General features: G+C 32.7%; 1 protein-coding gene across 2 annotated transcripts in view; it reads right to left on the reverse strand.

The window, feature by feature from the left end:
• The window catches only part of LOC129231284 (X-ray repair cross-complementing protein 5-like), a 96,406-nt gene that overhangs the window by 41,674 nt on the left and 29,977 nt on the right, over positions 1–24,755 (reverse strand). Inside the window, exons 4-6 of one of the 2 annotated variants that reach the window (XM_054865571.1) lie at positions 13,769–13,946; positions 8,246–8,386; positions 3,037–3,151 (exon numbers count right to left, since the gene is read on the reverse strand). In XM_054865571.1, the coding sequence (XP_054721546.1) occupies positions 3,037–3,151; positions 8,246–8,386; positions 13,769–13,946 (434 nt within the window). The remainder of the gene's footprint in view (positions 1–3,036; positions 3,152–8,245; positions 8,387–13,768; positions 13,947–24,755) is intronic. The other variant, XM_054865572.1, reaches the window with a different exon arrangement.

Below are 24,755 nucleotides of genomic sequence, written 5' to 3' on the forward strand. Positions count from 1 at the left end.
TTTTCACGAAAAATAAGATAGGGCCATTATCTCCCCCTGAATATTGAATTTGAAAATGGTACAGTGGCAACAAAGGAAACAAAATAAACCGAATATTAAGAAAGTGAAAAAAACTACCTAGATCTAAATTTTTCACAATTGAATGAAGAATTTCAAAAACACACACACACACACACACATCCATTAAATAGCAATGAAAATAACAGCTCAGAAAAAACGACATAACATATTACTACACATACAGATAGGCTAGAATGAAAGTGCCTTAAGTCACAAATTTTACAGATTGATTTAACAATGGGTTTGAATTGCTCTTTAGTATTTCCATTAAGTGTACCAATGACTTGGAGAACCCAAAAATATTCCACTAACCGAAACACATACCAAATGTTTCTACAAAAGCTACAATAAATGACACGATGACTTATGCCTCTCTCATTATAGCGACAACATATTATTTTTATATACAGGGTGATTATAATTAAAGTTCCACTTTCAAAACGCTGTAAAAATATAACAAGTGGTCAGAATGGCCTCAAATTTCAGCGGAATATTATCGAAGAAGGGGAAAAACGTATGGCAAAAGAAAAATAAATAGTTGGAATTTTTAGCAATAGATGGCGCTGCAAGTGTCAGAATATGTAAATCAAAACACCTGTCATGCACCCGACTTATTGAAGTTGTTATAAAAACGCCAAATACACGTTTTTTTCCTCATTTCGTATCTGAGAAGTTCACTATGACTGTCTCAATGAAAGACCTGGCTGTCCCGATCACCTGATCTTAACCCATGTGACTTCTGGATATGGGGCGTTGTGTTCAGTGCTCCGATTGCAAACTTTGCTGAGCTGAAGGCATGCATTGCACAACACATTCCAAACGTGATCCCGGAAACACTTCAATCGGTCGTGGAACATGCTGTTTCTCGATTTCAACTTGTTACAGAAAACGGGGGTACATTATATTGAACATCTTTTGGGCCAGTCTCACGAAAATTAAAGACCGATTTGACTTTTACTGATGCTTTTTATGCGGTTTTCGGCTTCAGGACAATTAAAAACCGATTTTTCCCATCCGATGTGATATGACCTTTCCGTGTTGCATGGGCTTACTTAAGTAACAGTATCACACCAATACCCTCATGCACGCTGAGTAGTACGGTGTTTTAACGTATAGTTTACACCTTAGGTAATATTTTATGATTTATTTGTCATTTGTAGTCCACCACTATTTAATTATGATGCTTATAGCGCCATCTATTGCTAAAAATTCCAACTATTTATTTTTCTTCCGCCATCAAGTTCCCCCCTTCTTCGATAATATTCCGTTGAAGTTTGACCTCATTCTGACCAGTGGTTTTATTTTTACAGCATTTTGAAAGTGAAACTTTAATCTACCTGGAATATTATAATCACCCTGTATATATATATATATATATATATATATATATATATATATATATATATATATATATATATATATATATATATATATATATATATATATAAAATATGCAAACCAAATAACAAACATTAAATAATTTATACAAAAAATAATGATGAGAAAAAAGGAAAATTGCAAGCAGCTATTTAATAGGAAAAGACAAACTATGAATCCAGAGCTCATCAGCCATGGAGGATTCAATAAATATGATCAAAAGACCAAAAAATTTAACTATAAACTAAAAGAGAGTGTCTAAGCTCCAGTATATGAAATATAGAGTAACATTGGGCAGAACGCACCACATGTTCAACAATAAACAATAAACAAGAAGGCCCTAAAATTAAAAGCAGGGGGTTTCACCTTGACTAATTAGGAAAACAAGTTCCGAATAAATAGCCATCCATGGGACAGTACATGCGAATAACTAAAATTATCTTACCTTGAGATCCATTTATAACAGAACCAATCCGATATTCAACTTGATGACTGGAATGAATTTTGTCAAGTTGAATATCGGCTTGGTTGTGTTATATTGGTTCTGTCCCGTGGATGGCCCGTGGACTACTATTAGTCAAAAATTGAAAAAAAAAACTGATGGAGAAATTGTAGAATTAAAAATCCACATTATCTTCTGACAATTAATATCTGATAGGAAATTGGCAAATTAGCTTATCGGTGCATCCCTAGTTTCTAATCTGTGGGATGCAATCTCCTTAGTTTATTGTAATGGGGCATGCAGTTGCTACTGAAACTGAACAAAAGAAAAAAAAATGTCAGGGAAAGCAAGAATCAGCTAAATGCCATCCCTATGGCATTGGGGTTTGAGTGCCTGCAGCAAAGAACAGCAATGCCATGCATATGGCACTATGGCTTGAGAAAATTTGAGCCTAAAAATAAGTCTACCCATCACATTTATATTCCATTAATATTTCACTGCTGTCATTGAAACATCTAATTATACCTCATTTAGTACAATTTATCAAATGTAGTAAAATATTAGTACTCCTGTGCCATGTCGTAACTAAATATGTTTTGGTGCATAAACTCTTTTATATAAGTCTAATCCATTAAATAAATTATGACAATGAGATATCAGTTTTAAAATCAGATTATTTCAGAAATGAAGGAGGGAAGGGGGCAGAACAAGTTTTGCATTGCAAAAAGGGGGTCATGAGCATAAAAAGTTTGGAACTCTGTGTAGCTATATTAAAACAAATATTACTTCCCTCAGGGTTTGACTATCATATTACTCATGTACAAATTTATGCACAGGGAAAATAAAATACTAATAGTTTTCCCATTTTTAAGGACTTTCCTAACATTTTACTATAGAAGGAATTTTTGATATTTATGACTAATATGCTTTATAATTTTAATTAATTTAAAAAGAAAAATGAACCTTTAAAGCGAAAATGAGAAATTGTAGAAAAGAAATAGCTGTCATGCTTAGTATATGCAAGAAATTGCAAGTAATAATGATTAAATTTTTCTGACATCCAGATTTTTTCCATTTTTTTAGAGCAAAGTATAAATACTATCAAACTAAATTTAGAAACTGAATTTGTAAATGCGAAAATGAGAAGTTTAAGTTACCTTTATGTATGCACTTATAGGAATTGTCAAATTAGTTCCTATGTCTAAGTTTGCATTCCATGGAATAGGCTGAACTTTCTTCTTTTGATAATATATTAAAGCAGGAAGAACATCACTATATAAAACAATAAATGAAAGATGTAATTACCTGAGTTGGAGCATCAAAAATCAAAGTAGATTAATATGTAGATAATGGCACAGGTATATGCTACTTGATAGCTAAATGCATCAAGATCATAGTAAGACAGGAGTTGAACACTTTCGGACATAATATAAATTTAATTAGTGACTTTTTAGAGTTTTAACTTTTTGTTACTGTAAATGCTTTGATTTTTTTAAAATTTTAATCCTCCTCCACACACATAAAAACATTGTAGACAACTGACATGATCTAGATTTCTCTCTATCTGATTCTTTCTACCTGAAATGTGTTTTCTCTCTATCAACTCAGTACAGTTTTAAATCCAGTATTTTAAATCAAGGAAAATCACTTTCCTACACAAGATGTTAGGTATAATTAGTTCAGAAGAGATATTTTTAGATTCAATTCATATATTACTTATATATTTCAATTAAGTCATACTTAAATCCAATGTTAATGGTTGAGAAAAATACTAGCATCAAATAAAAATTTAAGAGGAAAAAATGCTAAAACTCAGTTTTGTCTGGCTCAACCTTCAACATCTATAATTCCTTTTCACTTGTATAACATTCCTAAACCTAAACAAAATAAGGCACACTACTGCTCATTAATTTCAATACACTTTCAAAAAAGTGTTCAAATAATGTTTTTGATGTGTTCATCCTCTGAAATAAGAATTCTGTTTCTGTAAAATGCAGTGGTAGGATTAATCTCAATCCCATTTTGTTGAGATTGATAAATTATTCATTCTTAATACTTTAAAAAATGAAAAAATGTAAAACAATATTTAGGAGAACATGGTATAAACAATTAACACACTTAATTCTGTAATCAATATGAATTCCAAATAACAGAAACCATATTACACACATTTAGAATTGTATACACTTGTGGTGACCGGTGGGGTACACCCAAACACTCCTGATAAACACTTAAATACCTTAATGATCAAAAAAGCTTTGAGCTACAATTTGAATAAAGTGAAAAACCAAAATAAATACCAAACAAAATCTCAAGAAAATACAGCATATATTGTTTCAACTGTACTATTTCAACAATAGACCCTCTACATCAGTGCAAAAACTCAGCACACAAAAAGAAAGTCTTGGGAGGACTGAATATCACAACGTGGACAATGATATTTATACCAAAAGGATCAATAGGAATTCCCGACAAAAGATAACATCCAATCAATGAACTGCAAGTCAACTCTGGGCGCATAGTCAGGGGGATGCAACCAATTAGAAGTCGAGAAAACAAGAGTGGTGTAGTATTGTTACAATGTGAATGGCAACATTGAATATTGATGGAATCTGTGTTATTAATAGTTTAGAGCTGGGTTTGATTTATGCTTAGATGCTGAACTAATTTTATATGCTATATTTTGGCGATGAGAGTCAAATAATTTGCGAAAAAAAGTTAAAATAAGTTTGTTTTGAAAGAGATGGATAGATTAAATGAAAATATTCTGAAATTTCATCCATTGGGTGACAAAGGAACAAGAGTTATCAGATGGAGGAAATGGTTGCGATTTTTTCAATTGTTTACTGAAGCCAAAGGTATTACTAATGTACATTGCAAGAAAGTCTGTTTATTACATTATGCTAGAACAAATGTTCAAAATATTTTTGAAACATTGACAGCACATGAAGAGGATGAAACTGACCTGGCTGATGAATATATAGTTGCCATTTTTATGCTAACAAAGAAATTTGCGGTTTCTGGAAGTGAAGCGCTTGAAAGTTTAAAATTCAGAGATATGTCTACAAAGGAAAGAAAAGTATGGATTCATTTATAATTCAACTTCGTCAACAAGCAGTTTTAAGTGGAATAGTAAAGAATGGAATTGATTGACATATTCCAGATATATTCAATGTGAAATGCCCGTATAAAGAACTGAGAATTAAATTGATTGATAAACGAGATGTGTTATCTTTAGAAAGAGCTGAAGTCTGTCGTTCCTATGAAGTCCCGTTTGGAATCAGCTGCTATAGAAAATATTTCATTGCCAGGAGAGCACCTCAATGGATTGAAACTGAGTTCAATTCAAAAGAAGAAAAGTAATTTCCGTGAAAATAAAAATTTAATTTTTTGGAAATGTGGAAAGATGGCCATAATTCAAAATCACTAAACTGTCCAGGGTTTGATTTAAGTTTAGATGCTGAACTCATATATGCTATATGTGAGATAAAGCAGAAGACTCAAAAAGAGCAATAGTTAAAAATTGCTTCGAAATATTAGGAAAAAATGTGGACTTGGTTACGTTGGTCAGATAAAACATGCTCTCAAGCATCGTCTGAAAGAGAATGAAAATCATGTTAAACACAGGGAACTTGCTCGTTCTTCCATTGTTCAACATTTTTGGACTTCTGGTTATTGTTTTGATTTTTCATCTGCCCGAATTATTTGCAAATATTCTTCTGTCCAAGACCTCAATTGATTGGGAAGCATACTATATTCAGGGGTGATAGTGGGTTCATCAAAAAATACCTGAAAGTTTCAAAGCTAGAACGGGGGGGGGGTAATCTTTGGCCCCTATTACTTAAGTGCACCTATGCCATAGTATTTAATAGTTCAATAGTCGGTGTCAAAATAGTGTCTGTACATTTGATTAAAATTTTAATGGGTTACAAAGTTACTTTTGAGCTGGTGTTATACAAAATTATCCTGACATTTGTCCATCTTAAGGCTCTTGCAGGTATATTTGATGAGTTTTATACAATTTTTAAAAAATTGTGGAGTTAGGGAGATAAAAGCATAACAAAAAAAAACATAATTCTGGTATTTTCGGACATAAAAATACCGGAAATACGTCCGTAAATACCGGAAATTCAGTAAAATACCGGAACACAATCACCCCTGTATATTTGGAAAAATTCTCATTCTCTAGCCAATGATTCTTTCTAGCACTCCATTTTGTCCTGATATTTGGAAGCAATTTTCATAATTGCTTTTTCCGGATTGTTTCGTTTTCTCCCACTTTTTGTTTCTCGGCTTTTGATTGGTTCTCCCCTCCCCCACTGCTGGATTATTTTAACTGAAAATGGCAATTTTCAACAACACTTTGAGCTCTTTATACAACTAAATTGATAAGTAAAATCCAACTTAATTATAAATGATTTTGTTGCCTAATTTATAAGTTTTGATCTCTGAAAGATTACAGATACTAGAAAAGTAATTTTCCCCAGTTTTCGTCCCCTCAGATGAAGTTTTGCATGAAAAGATCAAGCACTTAAGCTTTGGATTGGACTGGGATGTCTTGAATTTAAATTTGTCAACTAAAATTGCTTTTAAGAACCCTGATGCCGAGATAAAACTGCAGAAAAGCATTAGGCATAAACTAGTCAGGAATGCAGTGAAAAGTTGGCACCCTCAATGCAAGACCATTGCAAAGTTATTTCCACAGCTTGCAGAGGATTTAATAAATACTGAAGTGATTATCACGAATGTATGAAACGTAACTGCAATGTTTAAAAGTCAATTGCAAAGATCAAATTTTAAGAAATATTAATTCTGATTCAGTTGCAACTGGAAATTATTCAATTGCTTGGCAACTGCTTGAAAAACAGAAAATTAGAAATGCATGTCTTAGAAAATTGTTTCATTCACAAAAATTACGATAATCTCATCAAGCAATTGCAAATTTAACTTTCAACATTGAGATCTGCTCTGAAGTTATTGTACATCATAAAATTGAAGAAGTCACAGAAATGATAACTGTTTATGCAAAAGCTGAAAAAGTGGACAAAATTTTGAAGTTGATGGGAATAGGAATCAACAATTGATAAATAAGCAGGGGTCAGAGTTCAAATTTAAAAATTCCATGACATAATTTTAATAAAATTCTAGGACAATTCCAGAATATATTTTTATAGACAGCTTATGGAGCACATCTAACCTCTAATATATTACCATCAAATGCACGTTTAAAGAATGAAGAATTGAATTAATAATAGTGTTTTATATTTTTTCATAAAAGTAAAAATGAAGCTTTGAATTGGACGGAATGAGTCTTACTGTGGGCCTACTGTGCAATTTTTGAGGTTGTATCCTTAATGTTTTAGAGAAAGTCCTTTAATTAATAATGAGGTTAAAACTCAATAGGGAAATTTAAAAAAAAAAAGGTCAGCATTATTGGTGCGGGAAAACCTAGCCCCTCCTCTCCCCACCTCTTCTTTGAACACCTACTTTGTTTGTGCACCAGTATTTATAAATAGCACACAAATTACATATGAGGCAGTAAGAAGCAAAGGGATGTAAGTGGACATTCACCAGTATTTATAAATAGCACACAAATTACATATGAGGCAGTAAGAAGCAAAGGGATGTAAGTGGACATTTTCAAGTTTTGAGTAAAACGTGTTTAAAGATAACATTCTAGGTAGGGTTTCATTAATTTTTTTTTCTAAATAATGCTGCATAGAAGCAATACCAGGGCTATTACTACCATCTCTTCCCCCAAGACATAGGACAGGTTCACCTACCATGTGTACTGGTTACCTTCTAATTTTTAATTTTGCCACTTACATCCCTTTGCTTCTCACTGCCTCATTTGCAAAAAAATCAAAATAAAATCCTATCTCTTTTACAAGTAGGATTTAAGTATTATAAATATTATCCGCAGAAATTAAAACTACTGATCATAATTATTTCAATTAAATTTAATTATTTTGGAAGAAAAAAGTTTTTTATTTTCTCATTTTTGATTCATTTATTATTCATCTTCTTTTTTTTTTCATTTTTAGAATTTTTTAAAAATTTTATGGGTAACTAGCATTTAAGCCGACATGATTTCTAATATTTCTTCTAACGTCTAACTAAACAGATTGAATTCTTTCCTTTAAAACCTTCAAATATATGACATAAATACACAGGTCGCCATTGATTTTGCTCTATCACTCAGTAATGGGCACCATCGGACCACCTGATCAACAAACGCAACTTTCTACTGTGAACTACATCACTCCCATGCTCAAACAGTGCAAGCCTCAGGTCCAGATGTAACTGGGCTGTGGGCATGTACTTGTACTTATTTATATTTTCAAAATACAATTTGAAAGTACTTACTTAAAAGAATAAGATTCCCCATTTACTTCTTTCAGAATTTTTTTAATAGTATTTTCAGCCTTGATTTGAGTTGGAGTTTTGGTGGAGTACGTCGTTGAACAACTTTGGCTAGTTTCTTCATCAGCATAAGAAACAGGTCCTCTGAGAACAGAAATAAAAAATGAAATTTTTTTAAAGGAATGCCACTGATACAGTATTTAGAAAGAGACGGCTAAAAAGTGTTTAGAAATTTCTTGTTTACTACATCACATAAAAGTTTTATTTACATAGAAATGGTAAAAATATAAATGCTAAGTACAATCTGTTTCAAGCAATGCAATGATCTTTACAAAAACTACAATTTTTTAGACATTGAATATCTACCTAAATAAATGTATAATCAAATTAAATGCTTAAACAAATTTTAAGAAATAAACATATCTTGAAATTTGCGCTAATAATGCACAAAAATTATTTTTGATAATTAAAGAATGAAGTAAAGTTATATCAATGTAAAGAACCTGTTTAGGTCTTAAAAATGAACTGTACACAAAAATTAGTCACAAAAACTCTTATTAAATGATTGCAAATTTAACAAGAGACTTTGAAAGAATTTTGAAAATTACAAATTAAATCAATAAATAGAAATAAGTATGAGATATTTCATTATATGCAATTCATATCTACAAGTAACTTCAGTACTTTTGACTGCATGGACTAAAAAAGGTATTTATATTAGAAAACTAAAATTATTTGCTACAACTTGATACAATAATTCATAAATGAAAAATGGAACTGATTTTTTCTGAGTTTAGTTATAAAATAGAAAATGAAAAACTTGAACCAAAAAAGCTCAAATGACTCACTAAACATAGCAGTTTTAAATCTTTTATAAACACTGAAAACAAACCTAAAAATTGCCAACCACAGCTTAATTTTCCAGAATTAAGCATAAATTATATTGTGAGTCCATTTTAAGAGATGAAATATACAAAAAGACAACTTCAACAATTACATGCAAAAAGCGGATATCAGGCAGGAATTTTTTTTTGTAATGCAAGTTATAGGGGCCAACCACATTGTTTCATGCAAAGAGGAAAACGTCAGAAACCAACAGCTGCAAAGTAAGTTTTTCCGAAGCAGACCAGCCATTTTTAAAAGAAATATAAACAGTAGATCTTACTTTGAAAAATAGCAGATTTTTAAAGAAAAAAAGCATGCATTGAAAATATTGTAAAAAATTAAATTTAATGAAGTTTTTATTTTGTTCAGATTTTAACTGATTAACAGATATTAACAGATATTTGAAAACTTGAAATGATTGCAGAACTTTATTTATCTAAATTTAGATTTTAATGAATTAACACAAATTTTATTCACTAGCTTTTTTCAAAGCTTAAAATTAAATTTCAAAAAAAAAATCTCCAAAAATAATACAAAATTTCACATTTTCTATGAGAAGTATGAAAATGGCAAATAAAAGAACTTTTAAAAAGAATTTAAAAAATTTAGAATTATTTTAACCCGGCCATGGGGAATAAAATGTAATTATTATCAAGATGATAGTTGGAACTTTTTGAGTAAATTAAAAAATAAAGGAAAAAAATCTCTAATTTGGACCAATTCTTGCAAATTTTACTTGCCTAAACAAGCAGGGGGTAGGTCCTATGAGAAACAGTAGATTTGGCAGGTATGCCAAAGTAAAATATACTTCAGGACTTTCTTGCTACCTTAGACTGGACAACAAAGAAAAATATTGGGTGAGTGCAAAAGTTCGTGCGGAGTTGCAATAGATGGCGTTAGAACGGCCGTAACATGTTGTCATCAATACCACTATCTACATAAGTCAGATCGTTGGAAAGGTGACGTGTGCAGCTTTCATTCCAATCAAAATAATTTGTGCAGATACAAACTGCTTCGAGAAAGATTACTTTTAAAATGAGTGTTGATAAAGTGCATTTACGGCATGTTATGCTTTACGAGTTTCGGAAGGGAATAAACGGTGCAGCAGCCGTAAAAAACATTCAAGATGTTTATCAAGATCAAGCACCAGCTAAACGAACTGTGGAAAAATGGTTTGCAAAATTTCGTTGCAGAGATTTTAAGCTGGAAGATGAGCCACTCTCAGGTCGACCTCCCGACATTGATGACGACGTTTTGCGTTCTTTAGTTCAGAATACTCCGCAAACTTCAACAGAGGAAGTTGCTACAGCACTTAACGTTGACCGATCAACCGCTTTTTGGCGTTTAAAAAAATCAGATTTGATTTAAAGCTCGATATATGGGTGCCCCATTTGTTGACCAAGAGCAACAAAATTTAGCGAATTTCTGCTACCGTATCTTTACTCGGGCAGTTCAAAAACAAGCCGTTTTTGGATCAATTAATGACGGGCGATGAAAAATGGGTCCTGTACAACAACGTTCAGCGCAAACGCACATGGAAACAGTCAGGTGAACATGGTGTTGCAAATGGCAAGCGATGCAATGGCCAATTTGCCATTGGTGATGCAATGGCAAAGGTCAGTTTGCATCCGATGAAGGTGATGCTCTGTGTTTGGTGGGATTGCAAGGGAATAATTTATTTTGAGTTTCTCCTCGCCGGCCAAACGATTGATTCGAACAAGTACTGTCGTCAATTAACTAATCTGAACCGAGAAATCAAACAGAAACGTCCAAGTTTGTCAAATCACAAAGGCGTAGTCTTTCATCTAGATAACGCTAGACCACACGTTTCAAGACAGACGCTACGCAAACTGAACAGCCTGAAATGGGATGTCCTAACTCATCCACCGTATTCTCCTGATATCGCACCATCGGATTATCACTTATGCCGGTCATTGCAAAATCATTTAAATGGAAAAAACTTGACTCTTTGAATGCCTTACAAAACGTTGTGTCTTTGTTCTTCAAATCTAAACCACGCAGTTTTTATGATCAGGGCATCCGTATGCTGCCAGGACGTTGGAAGAAGCTTGCCTAATCACTGTATGACTTTCTTTCACAAACTCCGCACAAACTTTTGCACTCACCCGATATTAGGGAGCTTAAGAAACACTTATCTAACTAAAATAATCAAAGGTTGGCTAAAATTACATTTTCGGAGCTTCAAATTTGAAAATTGCTAGTCCCTTAACATTAGCAAACATGGGTCTACAATCACTATTATTCCATTGGAGAATCCCCCAACGTTCCCTATTCTTCATATCACTGGAGATTGTCTATAACTGCATTTTCAGAAACACAATTTAAAAAAATTTACTGGTTAGGGGCTCTGAACCTTTCCTCCTCCAACATTAACCAAGATTGTCCAAAACTGCATACTTAAAGCAATAAGTTTGAACAATTTGCAGAGGAGAAATCCTTGGAAATTCTTATTTCATAGTGAGTAGCATACTTATGATTGGGTCCAGATTGCTTATACTTAGATCTGATAGCGACTCCTTCCTAAACCAAAAGCTGAACCAATTCACTCTGTATATACACATATTTCTACATATGCTTTTAAAAAAATAAGAGGTCACCAAACTGAAACACCCCCAAACTTTTTTTTTTGTAAACCTTGTCACACTCCTGATGATCAAAAGGACATTTTTCTGTTGCAATGATATGCTTGAATTTACTATCAAATTAGCATTTTGATGACAATCAAGAATTTATTTCAAGATGAATTAAGTTTAGTTTGGGAACCTCCACTTTCATATTACTTTTGGAGAACAGAAAAATAAAGATTTAGGGAACTAAAACTTAAGAGATAGTTGAATGATACAGAAGAGTTGACCAACAGTTTAAAACAACACAAACTTGTAATGATTGCAAATAAAATCACATTTAAAAAAAAACTTATGTAAGAAGTACAGTGATCTCTCGCTTATACGCAACCTCTGTTATACGCGTTTTTCACTTATGCGCGTTTTTCTCACGGGCCCGGCCAGCCATATAGGAAAACAATGTTAACTATTGTTCATTTATGCGCGAAACCTAAAATGCACTTTTCACTTATGCGAGATAAATTTTTTTCAATTTTAGTTAAATCGCCTAATTTATGCTTTGCTTATCGGAGGATTTGTACCCTTCTTGTTCTTTCTCTTGAAATACATTCACACGACGTTATTCCATTGTTCAGATTCTTCAAAGAACGTGTTTTTTTTTTTTTTTTTTGCACAATTGTGCAATAGGGGGTGGAATTAGTCTTGTGATTGACTTTGAGAGGGGAGAACAGGTTACATACAAAAAAGTTGACGTCACTAAAAATCGTGCTCAAGCGGTACGCGTTGACATAGCCTATCGAAAATCTTTTGCATCCTCGTAGACTATAGCACTGATCACGCGACATTTTTTTAGGTTTTGGGGAATTCGCTTACGTACTGTACAGTGCATAAAAAATGACAAAACGTACAACTTCAAATTTGGCATTTTTATTAAATCACAATGTATAAATGGAAGTTATGTGCGAATTTATTCATTAGTATTAGTAGTATACTATTAGTATTACTATAACTGATGTTAACTTATTGCATTTAAGCTAATTTTTGGGTTTTTCACTTATACGCGAATTTCACTTGTGCGCGAAAATTTCACTGTCCCGTTTGGTCGTGTATAAGTGAGAGATCACTGTATTTAGTAATCTGCTGTAAGAAAAATACCAAAAGACATCCTAAGTGTTACCTCAAGCATTAATAATAATCATTGATATTCGAAGTATTGATATTTAGTTAATAGTTATTTTTTCAAGTTAGCCAAGTGGTTGATTACATTTATTTGTCGATGAAACTATGCTGTTTGCAGCTTTTGAAAGAAAAAAAAAGGGCCAAATAAAAAAAAATGCAAAGACAGTACAGCCTTGTTTCTTTGAACTAACTGCAATCAAAGGCAATCCAGACAAACAAAAATGTGGATAATCCACGTAATATGGGTATTATGTAAAACACATTCATAAATAAGCAGACTTATCTTTTATTACAGCAAAAAACGATGCTATGTAATAAAATTACAAAAGATTATTACTTGCAAACACATTTATACAGCTACAGTGGTATTGGACTGACACACCAAATATGCCATGCTGTTTATTAGATGACTATAATTTATTGTGCCACCTTTGCAGGAGTTGCACATTTAATCCAAACAAAGAGCAAATATTTAGCACAATTATAGTACTATTCTTGCTATAGCAATTTTGAGTTGTAATTTAAGTGAATTTCAATTCTTTTAAACTTTACAAATTTGATTTGGATAAACAGGGGCTGTGTAAACAAGGCCTACTTGAAAACCAGACTGTACTTGAAAACCAGAAAGTCTTTCAGTTAACAATAAGAACTTTTGCTGTCCTTAAAGAAAGAGTCTGTATAAAGAACAAAAAGTTTTAAAAATTTGGACAAGTTCATTAAAAAAAAGCAAAATTAAATTCAGTATTTTTGAAAGAGTGTACAAACCATGCTGCCCTACTGCAATTAACGCCAGAAAAAAAGGGGGGGGGGCAGTGATTTTAGGTTCCAAAAACTAAGAAATAAGATTTTTTTCGTCAGTTATTTCAAACATACTTACATGACATTTAAATCTATCTTGTTATTTGTCAGTTCTTTACATAAAATACATACACTCTCATCACTGAAAGCCCTTAAGAAGTTAGAAAAAAGGAGGACTCTTCGGGAAAAAAACTTCTTTTCATTTGATGGACTTTTCAATAACTCTACTGCAGCAAGAAGTGCTTTTTCCATGATAACTTAGATTAGTGTTAAAAGAACTTTTTTGTAACTAAGAAACATTTAAATTCAGTTGAATAATTAAAATGTAACCATCAAATAAGTTTGCTTGTTTGCTTCATTTTTGACAAAATAACAACATACATTCTAAGAAGAGTACTGCAACAATTTCTCAGTTCAGTTTCTGTACATTAAAATACATATTCAAACTAAGGCTACATAAATAAGGTTCAAGTAAAGAAATATATCAAAGCAAATAACATAGAAAACAGGAGACACGTGCATATTAATAGCATTCATTTAACTGAAGATGAGGGGGGGGGAATTATATATACACTTATGTTACTGAGGGGGATATATTGTAGCCTGAGAGAAACAGTAAGACATTGAATCAAAGAAAAGACAGTAAGATATTCTACTGCTGCTTTAAGACAATGATATATCGTCATGTCAGAGCAACAGTAGGGTATCTTAGTTTTATTCCTGGGACTAGATGTTTTAGTGTTGCTCTGAGGTGACAATATACAGTAACCTCTCACTTAGGGATATCTCAGTTGTATCCATTTTCACAACCTCCAGTCAAAAGCATAAAAATAAATATTTAACTTTCATTCATGCATCAGTTTTAGAGGTATTTCTCAGTTTTGCTCTGGTAAAATGTCTACACTACACCCTTTTTGTACTCATTATTTACTTATTTTTTTAACTTTAGAATTTCAAAAATAGTTTTGCAGAAAATACAGATGTATGCTTTAAAGCAGGGCTCTCCAACCTACGGCCTGCAGGCCAAATTCGGCCCATGAGCAAGTTGTTAACAACCTGCAGGAAGCTTACAAACCGTGGAAAAAAAACAGTATTTATGACAAAAAAATTTAAGGAAATTTTAAAAGAAAAGAAAGCCGAGAAAATCTCAAAACCCATTATTGAGAATGGGCATAACTGGAGGTGGGCAGAGAGAGGCAACTGCTCCTCCCTAAACATGTCTCTGACATCCCCTTTCATCATTAAAGTCACCAATGGTAGTTTAAAATTTGCATTTCAGGGACTTTAAGTTAAAAAAAAAAAACAATTATTGAGGAGAGTCGCTTACCTGTCTCTCAACTGACCCAATATACCCCTCAATATACCTCAATCAATACCCCTCTATTGACTAAAAATAGCTTGAAATTGTGTTTTTATGATTTTAATGTCAAATTATTTCCAGGGAGAGTCACCATCCCCTTCCCAAACGTTTCAACAAATATAGCTTAAAACTACATTTATGAAACTTCAATAACAAAGAAATTCTGGAATAGCTCCTGAATTCTGACCATTCTTCTTAACATCGTCAAAGATATCCTGAAATGTGGGTTAAGGACTTCATTCCCAAAAAGTTTCCGAAGAGTCTTAACTTTCCTCATTCTTTAACATCACAGACCAAAGATAGTCTAAAATTGCGTTTTTAAAATTGTAATTTGTAAGGGGAAAAACCTTTGACGTCACCAAAGATAAACTCAAAATGACTTCATTTTTGAAAAATAAATTTAGAGAAAGAATTTTCCTTAAATTGACTAAGATTGCATAAAAAAAAATTTTGATATGGATTTTGAAAATTTCTACAGAGACTCTGAAATCTGTCCTTCTTGACCATCTCTAAGTCCACGAAAGGTTAACTGAAACTGCCTTTTTAAGACTTCCATTTGGAAGATTCCGGGAGACATCACTCGATCCCCACATCTCTGTCCTTCTTCTGATTCAAAGATAGCCCGATCCTTTTAAGGATTGTAACTTTTGGTATCTATCTTTTCTTCAAAGCAATAAATTGTACAATGAATTTTTCAGGGTTAAAGTTATCTTTAATTTTATAAAATAAGGCATGGGGGGGGGGGCAACTAAAAACCGCCATCTTGTAGTGCTTTGGTGGAGGTTTTATTTAATTTTAAACTAATTAAAGCTCAGGACCTGATAATATTTACCTAAAAATTTTAGTTGAATGTGCAGAGGAATTAATGGATATTATTTTAAATATTTTCAATGCTTCTTACAACTCAGAGACAGTGCCAGAGGACAAGAAGCTGGTTAACATAATGCCGCAAATAAAAAAAGGGTGTGAAATTAATGCAGGGAATTATAGACCTTTAAGTTTAACCTAACTGGTTTGTAAATTTTTTTTTAACTTTGATCAAAATCAAGATTATGAATTTCTTAGAGGACTAATAGTTATTTGACTAGTTTTCAGTAAGGTTTTAGGGAAGGTAAATCATGTGCTACTAATTAATTGCATTTCTATGACAAGGTTACTATGGCTTTAGACAACCAAAAGTGTGTAGATGTTGTTTATGTTGATTTTTAAAAAGCTTTCGCTAAAGAACAAAGGACTGCATGTTGCTCTTCTCAACAAACTAGCTGATATTGGAATAGGAGGGAAAATTTTACTTTGGGTAAGAAATTGGCTGACTTGAAGGAAACAGAGAGTACTTGTACGGGAAAATCATTCCAAATGGAGTGATGTTTTGGGTGGGGTTCGCCAGTTTTAGGGCCTCTTTTGTATATATTTTCATGGAAGAGTCCTGAAAATATTTTTGGAAACATGAATTGTTTTGTTGATGACGTCAAGGTTATGGGGGTTGTAAAACAAATAAATCAGCTTCAAGAGGATTTAGATCATATCCCTAAATGGGCAGATAAGTGGGGTACAGTAGTTAGTGTTGGGAAATGCCAAGTGTTACATTTAGGTCATGGATATAAGCGTTCAAGTTACTTACAGGGTTCAGTCATTAGTCAGGCATAAAATTTTATTGATCTGGGTGTGTCAATAAATCAGGACTTCAAGTTTAGTAATCAGTGCTGCATTGCAAGTAACAAATCCAACATAATGTTTGGGTTTATCAGTAGATCTATTTCAAACAAATCTAAGGAGGTTCTTCTGGTTTTATATAGGAGTTTGGTAAGCCCTCATTTGGTGTATGCTGTTCAGTTTTGGTGTCCTTACCTCAGGAAAGATATTTCTATTGGAAAGGGTTCACAGATGGGCTACTGCACTAGTAAGGGGACTTTCAGATTTAGATTATGATACCTCACTTAAGTCATCTGTATAAGGATATGTATAGCCTGGAGCAAAGGAAAGTCAGAGGGGACATAATTCAGTTGTTTTAAATTTATCAAAATGAAAGATGTTAATGGGTTAAATTTTTGCATGGAAAGCAGAACAAGGGGTCATTGTTTTAACCTATTTAAATCTCAGGCTAACCTAGAAATTAGAAAACATTACTACTTTACAATACCGTGCAAATTAATTGGGACAAACACATTATTTAAGAAAAGTGCTCTTTTCTTGGGGATTTTCTATCTCAAACCAATTTTATCTGCATTTTCTTAGAATGTGCGACTACCCTTGAGTAACGTAAACTGAGTTGACTACATGATCATAATAAGTAGAAAATTTTCCCTTCAGTTGCTGTAAAAAGTGGTTGGTTGCATGAATTGTCTGCTTCTGACATGCATTTAAATAATGGATGTCACTTCAAGGAAAAGAACTAGATATGTTATTCTTAGTCAAACTTCTATGACTGTGAGGGACATTGCTGCAGCAGTTGGAGATGGAAAATCCAGTATTTCTAGGATTATTAATCAGCAACAGAATTTTGGTACAGTGTCTCCAAAACAGAAGGGTAAATGTGGACGCAAAACGCACAACCACAAATCTAACAGACAAATTTTCTGTATGAAATATTAAAATCCATCTTGAAAAACAAGTACAGATTTTTGGAGAGAATTATTAGTTACTGGTGTGAACATGGGTTCATCAACAATTCGACAAAGACTTATTGAATCTGGGAGATTTGCAAGAACACCAATCAAAAATAGCTATTAACGCCTGCAATAAAGAGAAAGCGTTTTGACTGGGGGAGGCAATATCAAACCTGTACTGCACAAGAATAGAAGAAGGTTGTATTCAGAGACAAAATGCATTTTATTGTAGAAGAGTTTTGACCAAGATTTGTGAAGAGAAGGGATGGAAAACTCATTAGAAAAAACATCTTGCTCAAATCATAAATCATCCTCAGGAAGAGATATTTGGGGCTAACTTACTTCTGGAGGACCAGGCAGTGTAATGACTAGTTGTATGGATGATGAGCAACAAAAAATATATTTCTGGTAATAGAAAGAAAAAATTGTGCATGTGATACAAACATTTGCTGGTGATGTTCGTCAACAAGATCTCCTTTTTTTTCCTCTTAAGAACAGATATGAAGGATTTTGAATTGTTCTGGTTATTCTCCTGATATAAACCATGTCGAAAATTTGCGAAGGATTATAAAGAGACTTGCGAGTAAAATGGGCTGCTCAACAAAGAAACCAAAGAATGTTATAATACTTTTGTTTGGTAAGTACGAGATCTCAAAAATGTATGTTCCAATTTAGTAAAATCCTGCTAAATCAGGGACGGGATCTCATTCAAGCTAGAGTGGGACATATTTCATATTAGATTGCTGTACCATGCACAGGGTTGCCCCCCCCCCCCCCAAGAGCAAGAGCACCCCCCTAAATATTGCAAATACCGCCCTTCCTCCCAAAAAAGCAAGACCATCAGCAAAAAAAGTTTAAAATACCCCTCAAAATTTCATTGGCACAATCTGCCCCATGAACCCCCTAGGTGGGCACCCCTGCCATGCATGTAAGTTAACCTATACCAATTGAGCAACATTTAAGAAAATGTTTGAGCTTGTCCCAATTCATTTGCACAGTACTGTAGTAGGGTCATGGGCAGTTGGAACACCTTACCTGAAGATGTGGTAATGAGCAATGGGGTGGACAACTTTAAGAGGGCCATTGATCGTCATTGGGGACTAATAAAATGACTAGGAACAGCATAGCTGCTCCTAGAGTCTGTTGCTGGTCACCACATTTGTATTTTATAAGACATTTCTTCACGCAGAACAATATTTTATTATAAATTCTGCATTTTTAGTTGCTACAGGTACGTTACAGGTTATGTACATTTACTACACTAAACTTCAAACAAGTACGGGAAATTTTTTCAGACACACATCTGCAAAAAGTTTATCAATTAGGTCACAAAGGTTTATCAATTTCAACCACAGGAGATTTTAAAAAATTGTATTCATAACCCTAATAAACCTGCCATGCCTGATCCAAATTTATTGACTCTTGAATTGAATGACCCATTATATTCTCAGAACACTTTTTCTTTTTGGTTTATTCATTACGGCTGGAATAGATTTTACCGGGTTCAACTAGATAGTACTTTTATTTTGTTGAGAACTCAGCAAAAACTACTTTTTCTGAAATTACTTAGGTTATTTTATTTTTTGAGAAAGGTTAGTGATGCAATCCTTGAATCTTCTGTTGGTTATCCGAAATTTTAACTCAGACACCTGCAAGAACAAACCCTGTTTTTTTATTTTATATTTCTGTTCTTTCATTTATTGGTTTTTATCGATTCCTCATAGTCCAAATCATAGTATTTTCTGTAAATGACACAGAATCTAGTGTATCACAAGAGTTAATGTTGAGTTCTTCAGTTAGTTTATTAACGTTTTTTACAAATACAGTTGAACTCGGTTAATACAAACTGCCAAAAATTCACAAATTTATTCATATTAACCATTATTCTTAACATCTGTGACTAAGTAATATGGGGAAAAATTTAAAAATGCATATGTAAATTTAAAACAGAGTTGCTTTGCAACTCATTTACAATGTGTCTTTTCACCATCTTTAGCTTTTAATGGGCTACCAAATAAAGCAGCATTCAGTTTATAAAAAATGTAGGACTGCCAGGCAGGATAGACACTACGAGTAGGCAGGATAGACACTAGTTTTCTTGCACGAACTAGAAAAAGCTAAGCCAGTTTACGGCATGAAATAACGTGCTTTATCAATATTCAGGAAGAGACTAAATAGAAGGGTCGGAAACAGTAGGACAGAAATTTTTATTGAGTAAAACAGGTGGCAATACCCAGATGAAATGCATGGGCGGATTTATGGGGGGGGGCAGAGGGGGGCAATGCCCCCCCAGTTTTGGGAGGACTTTATGTAGTAATAACACATCTTCCAAAAATTAAAAAAATATATATATATTTTCTTTTTTGAATAGTTCAGAAGGGCATGGGTGGATTTATAGGGGGGGGGGGCATAAGGGGCAATGCTCTCCAGTTTTGGGAGGACTTCATGTAGTAACAACACATTTTCCAAAATCTTAAAACAAAAAAATCATGACTTTTTCTTTTTTGAATAGTTCAATAAAAAGGAAGAGAAAAGCAAATGTCCTTTTCTGATGGGAGAAAAGAAAAGGAAAAAGAAAAAAAAAAGAACATTAAATACAAATAGTACAGCTGTCACTGGGGTGTTGAAAATGTGTCTAAATTCACTATTTTGGACTGAAAACCATTTGGGCAAGTATATGAATGAAAATATAAGCTAAATGAGCTATGCATTAAGCTGCAACACTTTTAATAATTGACGATTTTTTTAACAAATTAGAACCTAAAGCAAAGGGGAAAAACTCCCCCCCCTCCCCCATTTGCGCTAACAGAACGATCTACTCGTTATGATTTGTGTCCACATTTCAAGTATATTGTGCATAATATTTATGTTCCTTGTACATTAATTGGCCTTTTGAGAAATTCTAAAAAACATAAGTTTTTTTTCCTTCTTCTCTTAAAAAAAAGAGAGAGAGAGAGAATAAATACTATCGCAAACTGAATAAATTTCAGTTATCTGAGTATTCTGAATTGAATGCATTTTTTTACTTAGAGAGAGTACAATTTTACTTACTTTATAAATACTGTTTAAAAAGCAAGCTAAGTCATAATCATCTAAGTCTAAATGAGTCAGTCCTTGTCATTTTTGAAATCTAAATAATTGAGTCATCAAAAGTTTTGGAAAAATTTACTGAAATTTTATAAAAGTCTATAAAAACCTAACAAAGATTGGTAAAATTGTAAAAATCCTTTAACCGTAAAAACTGACGAATTTTCGTACAAATTACAAAAAATCAAGCAAAACTTTACAGGCAAGAGTGAATTACAAACAGGATCGAATTTGCCTATAAGATAAACAAGCTGTTGCTTAAGGCCTCTGCTTTGAAGTGGGACCCTAACTCCCAAAAAAAAATTCATGATTCGTTCCTTAAAAAATGGAAATTGCTTGAAAAAACTAATTTCATTTTCAAGTGCTTGAAAACCTTGAATACTTGGAAACGTGTGGCTACAAACCTTAAATTTTAAAATTTCTAACAAATGGTAGAGGGGGAGGAATGCCAACATATTTCAAATTCAGCTCCTTGCCACATCCTGTATTAAAAATGTAAAAATCATGGTTCTCACGTTTGTAACATATTATTTGAAATAAATTTTTGTGACTCACATGTTTCATATCTTGCTATTTATTCAATCCCGAATGCAGTATTTTGGAAATTCTTTTGCATTGATTGCTTTTATCTTATTTCTTCTGCATTTTGTCTATCTGTTTAGCACGGGAAAAAAAAAAACACTTCTATTTCTTTTCGTTTTCTGCCCCACTTGCAACTGAAGAAAAGTTGTTGTCATGAGAAATCTATGGTTTCTTTTCTCTTTTAAAGTTAAAATAGATATTTCTCCCAAAGTTAGAACAGGACTGCAAAAATTTACAATCAAGTACTAAAATAAAAGAGACTGGAAAGTACAAATGAAGTGTGTTAAATAATTTTATTTATTCTAGAGTCCTTGAAAATAATTAGATAAGTCTTTGAAAATCCTAAGCAAAGTAGGCTCCAATTACTTCTACTGCATATTGTTAATCTATTTAGCCAGGAAAAAAAATGATACACTACCTCTATTCCTTTTCGTTTTCTGCATTACTCATAATTAAAAAAAGGTTGTTGTAATGAGAAATCTAGTTTATTTTTTCTTTCAAACTTAAAATGGCTGTTTCTTACAAAGTTTGAACAATACTGTATACCTGTATAACCTAATTATCAATTTCTATGTCTATCCAATTAACCTTTATAAGGGTTCAAAATGCAGAATTTTATATCCATTTTACAAAATTTCCTCCGGGGGAGAAACCCCCGGCCCCCTAAAATTGGAGGTATTCTATTTCCCACTTAAAAGGGAGCCCTGCGTCACTCTCTTGATACCAGCTCCCTCTCTTAAGGTCAATTCAAAAAGGACAGCATGGAAACACACATTAATGAAAACGACACACAAAAAAGTAAAGCATGGACTTATGCATCACAGAAAACAGACAAAAACATAGGAGTGGGGGCAATAAAAATGTTGCTAAAATAGATCCTGCCCCCCCCCCCCCAGGAACTCAGTCCTAAATCCGCCTATGATGAAATGATAGACGGTTTTATCCCCAAGCAGACTGACCAGTCTAAAAGTAAACAGGTGTAATAAGCTTTAACTCTTTCAGAATAGAATTGTTCGTCTTAACCAAAACTTTCATTTTGATCTAGGTAACATCCGTGACATTTTTGTTGTAATTAAATAGTAAACTAAAATAATTTAACAAAGTGTTCATTTTAGCTGTGATTTCGTATGAACCATGGTTGTATTAACAGAGTTCAACTGTGGTATATTTTAGAATAATTTTTAGTTCGGTGTTTTTGCACTCTGCTCTTTATTTTTGTTCAAGACTTCCAGCACAGTTCTAGTTTAGTCTCATTTTCACTTTTTAGCCTAAATGCATTTTTTATTTTAATTTTTAAATAGATTTATGGTTTTGCACACATATTAGCATTTTTAAACTTAAAAAAAATATTTTATTAAACTCTCTTTTGTTCGTTTCATTCTACTATTTGCACTACATATGCATTGCCTTTAGTGCTAAAATAACTATCTTGGTCCCATTTGACATTCTTTTCTCCTTGAAAATGTCTGCTATCAATTAAACTTTTAGTCCTATTCAGAAAAACCTGAAATTTTTTGAAACTGGCACAAATTAAATGAACTTTTTTGAAATTTTATTGTTTAAAAATGTCCTTTTAAAGTCAATTATTTTCTGCTAGTCTGTTGCTTTATGAGGGTAAGAATTTTATTAGTGGCACCTATTTATTTATACCAATACAAAAACGACACTTGCCATCTTTTTTTTTTTCTTCTTTCCATAAAGTAACCAACATTGTGTACAACTCATTCCAACAATAAGAAAGTCATTGGACACCTGCAGTATCGCCTTTTCTGTTGATAGTTTGAATGGAGCTACTGCATGAATCTCTGGAATCATTCTGAAATGAATTCCACGATGTGATTCCTTTGTCTTAATGATCAAGTCAAAGTCACTACAGCTTATGTCTTTGGGACTGACTTAATCCCTTAGACATAGGAACCATTTTGTGGAATACATTTCAGAACTGTTGAAGAGTTACCTGCGGTAGTAGACCACTCTGTTTGATCTATTGTATAACGCAAAAGTATTCCAAATTGTTGGAAACCAGATGTACACAATGATGTTGACTATATTGAAGGACAGTAAACCTTGGTGGCATGTGTAACTTTTGTATTAGGTGAAAATAAATATAGTCAACTATAAATAACTTTAAGTCCCTAGGGACCGGCTAAAATATTCGAATTATTGGTAGTTTGAGTCAGTGGAAGTTTCTACAACAGTCTCAAGAGTTTGGAACCTGATGAAAACTTTGAGAAAAGGGAATATTCAAGTTATAAGCTTTGAATTATTGAGATTTGATTGTAGTTGTCTTAACTGAAGTTTCAACCCTTGTACACTCAAAGAACTCAAAGAATAACTCATTATGCATTAAGATATGTTATAAAATATATATATATTAAAAGTTATGAAAAGTAATTACCTTTGTGACAGCCATGACATGGAATTAAAATTACAAGAAAAATGACATGCATGCACTTGACTTTATAAAGAATTCTGTCTTTGGGGAGTAAAACTACATGACAAAGATTTGACATACACATACCTTTATTTTTTATACACCACAGAGGTAGGTTCCTTAGTTCAAAAACTATGTGAATGCAATTTGTACTTTGTTACATATTTTTACTTCCCAACAAAGTAAACTAGTACTTTTTTTAAACCTAAAAACTAATGTGCTTGGTTTAATCATACAACCCTGCAAAATTAAATCTTTCGAAAAATACAAAATAAGTTTTGGCAGATCATTTTGTTATTTGGTCTCCTGATTTATTGACCTCAATTTTTTTTTTTCATCACGTCAGGAATTTTGTAAAATTTATTTTACTTTTGCTAAAATTCTGCATTCTGTTATGACAATGGTCAATGGACCGGAATATTACTATGCACAATGGTTAAGATCAAAAAAATATAACAAGCAATCAACATCACAACTCATTGCATGTGTGTCAGGCCTGTAATAATCTGGGGGGGGGGGTTCTTTTTTGTAGGTGTGGCATAACTCCAATATTTCCTAAATATGATATTTGAAGATTTTTTTCACTGCCATCAACAAAAAATAAACAAACAAGTCAATTTTTGGCTGTTATTTGAAAAATTAAAATTTAAAAAAAAAACGATTTTTGAAAGCATGCTGTTGAGCACGAATGCTTCGCACAGGTCAGCAACTTTGATGTGAAATTAACATTTTTAGAACAACATTTTTCATCAATAATATTTAACTAAGCATGTGCAAGTCAACATGTGCAGCGCTAATCCTCTAAAAATATCATGAATTCACCTTAATAACAAATATTTCCATTAAAAAAAGTATATAATACTATTCTTTCCACAAAGTAATTTTATAGAAGCCTATTATGAAACTAAAAAGTAATGAAGTTCATAAATAATGCAAAACACTGCATGACTTACAAAAAATTTCTTTATCCCATTATATCGCTAGTATTTATTTTTCC

This window comes from Uloborus diversus, chromosome 10 (genome assembly GCF_026930045.1).
Source record: "Uloborus diversus isolate 005 chromosome 10, Udiv.v.3.1, whole genome shotgun sequence".
Lineage (NCBI taxonomy): Eukaryota > Metazoa > Arthropoda > Arachnida > Araneae > Uloboridae > Uloborus > Uloborus diversus.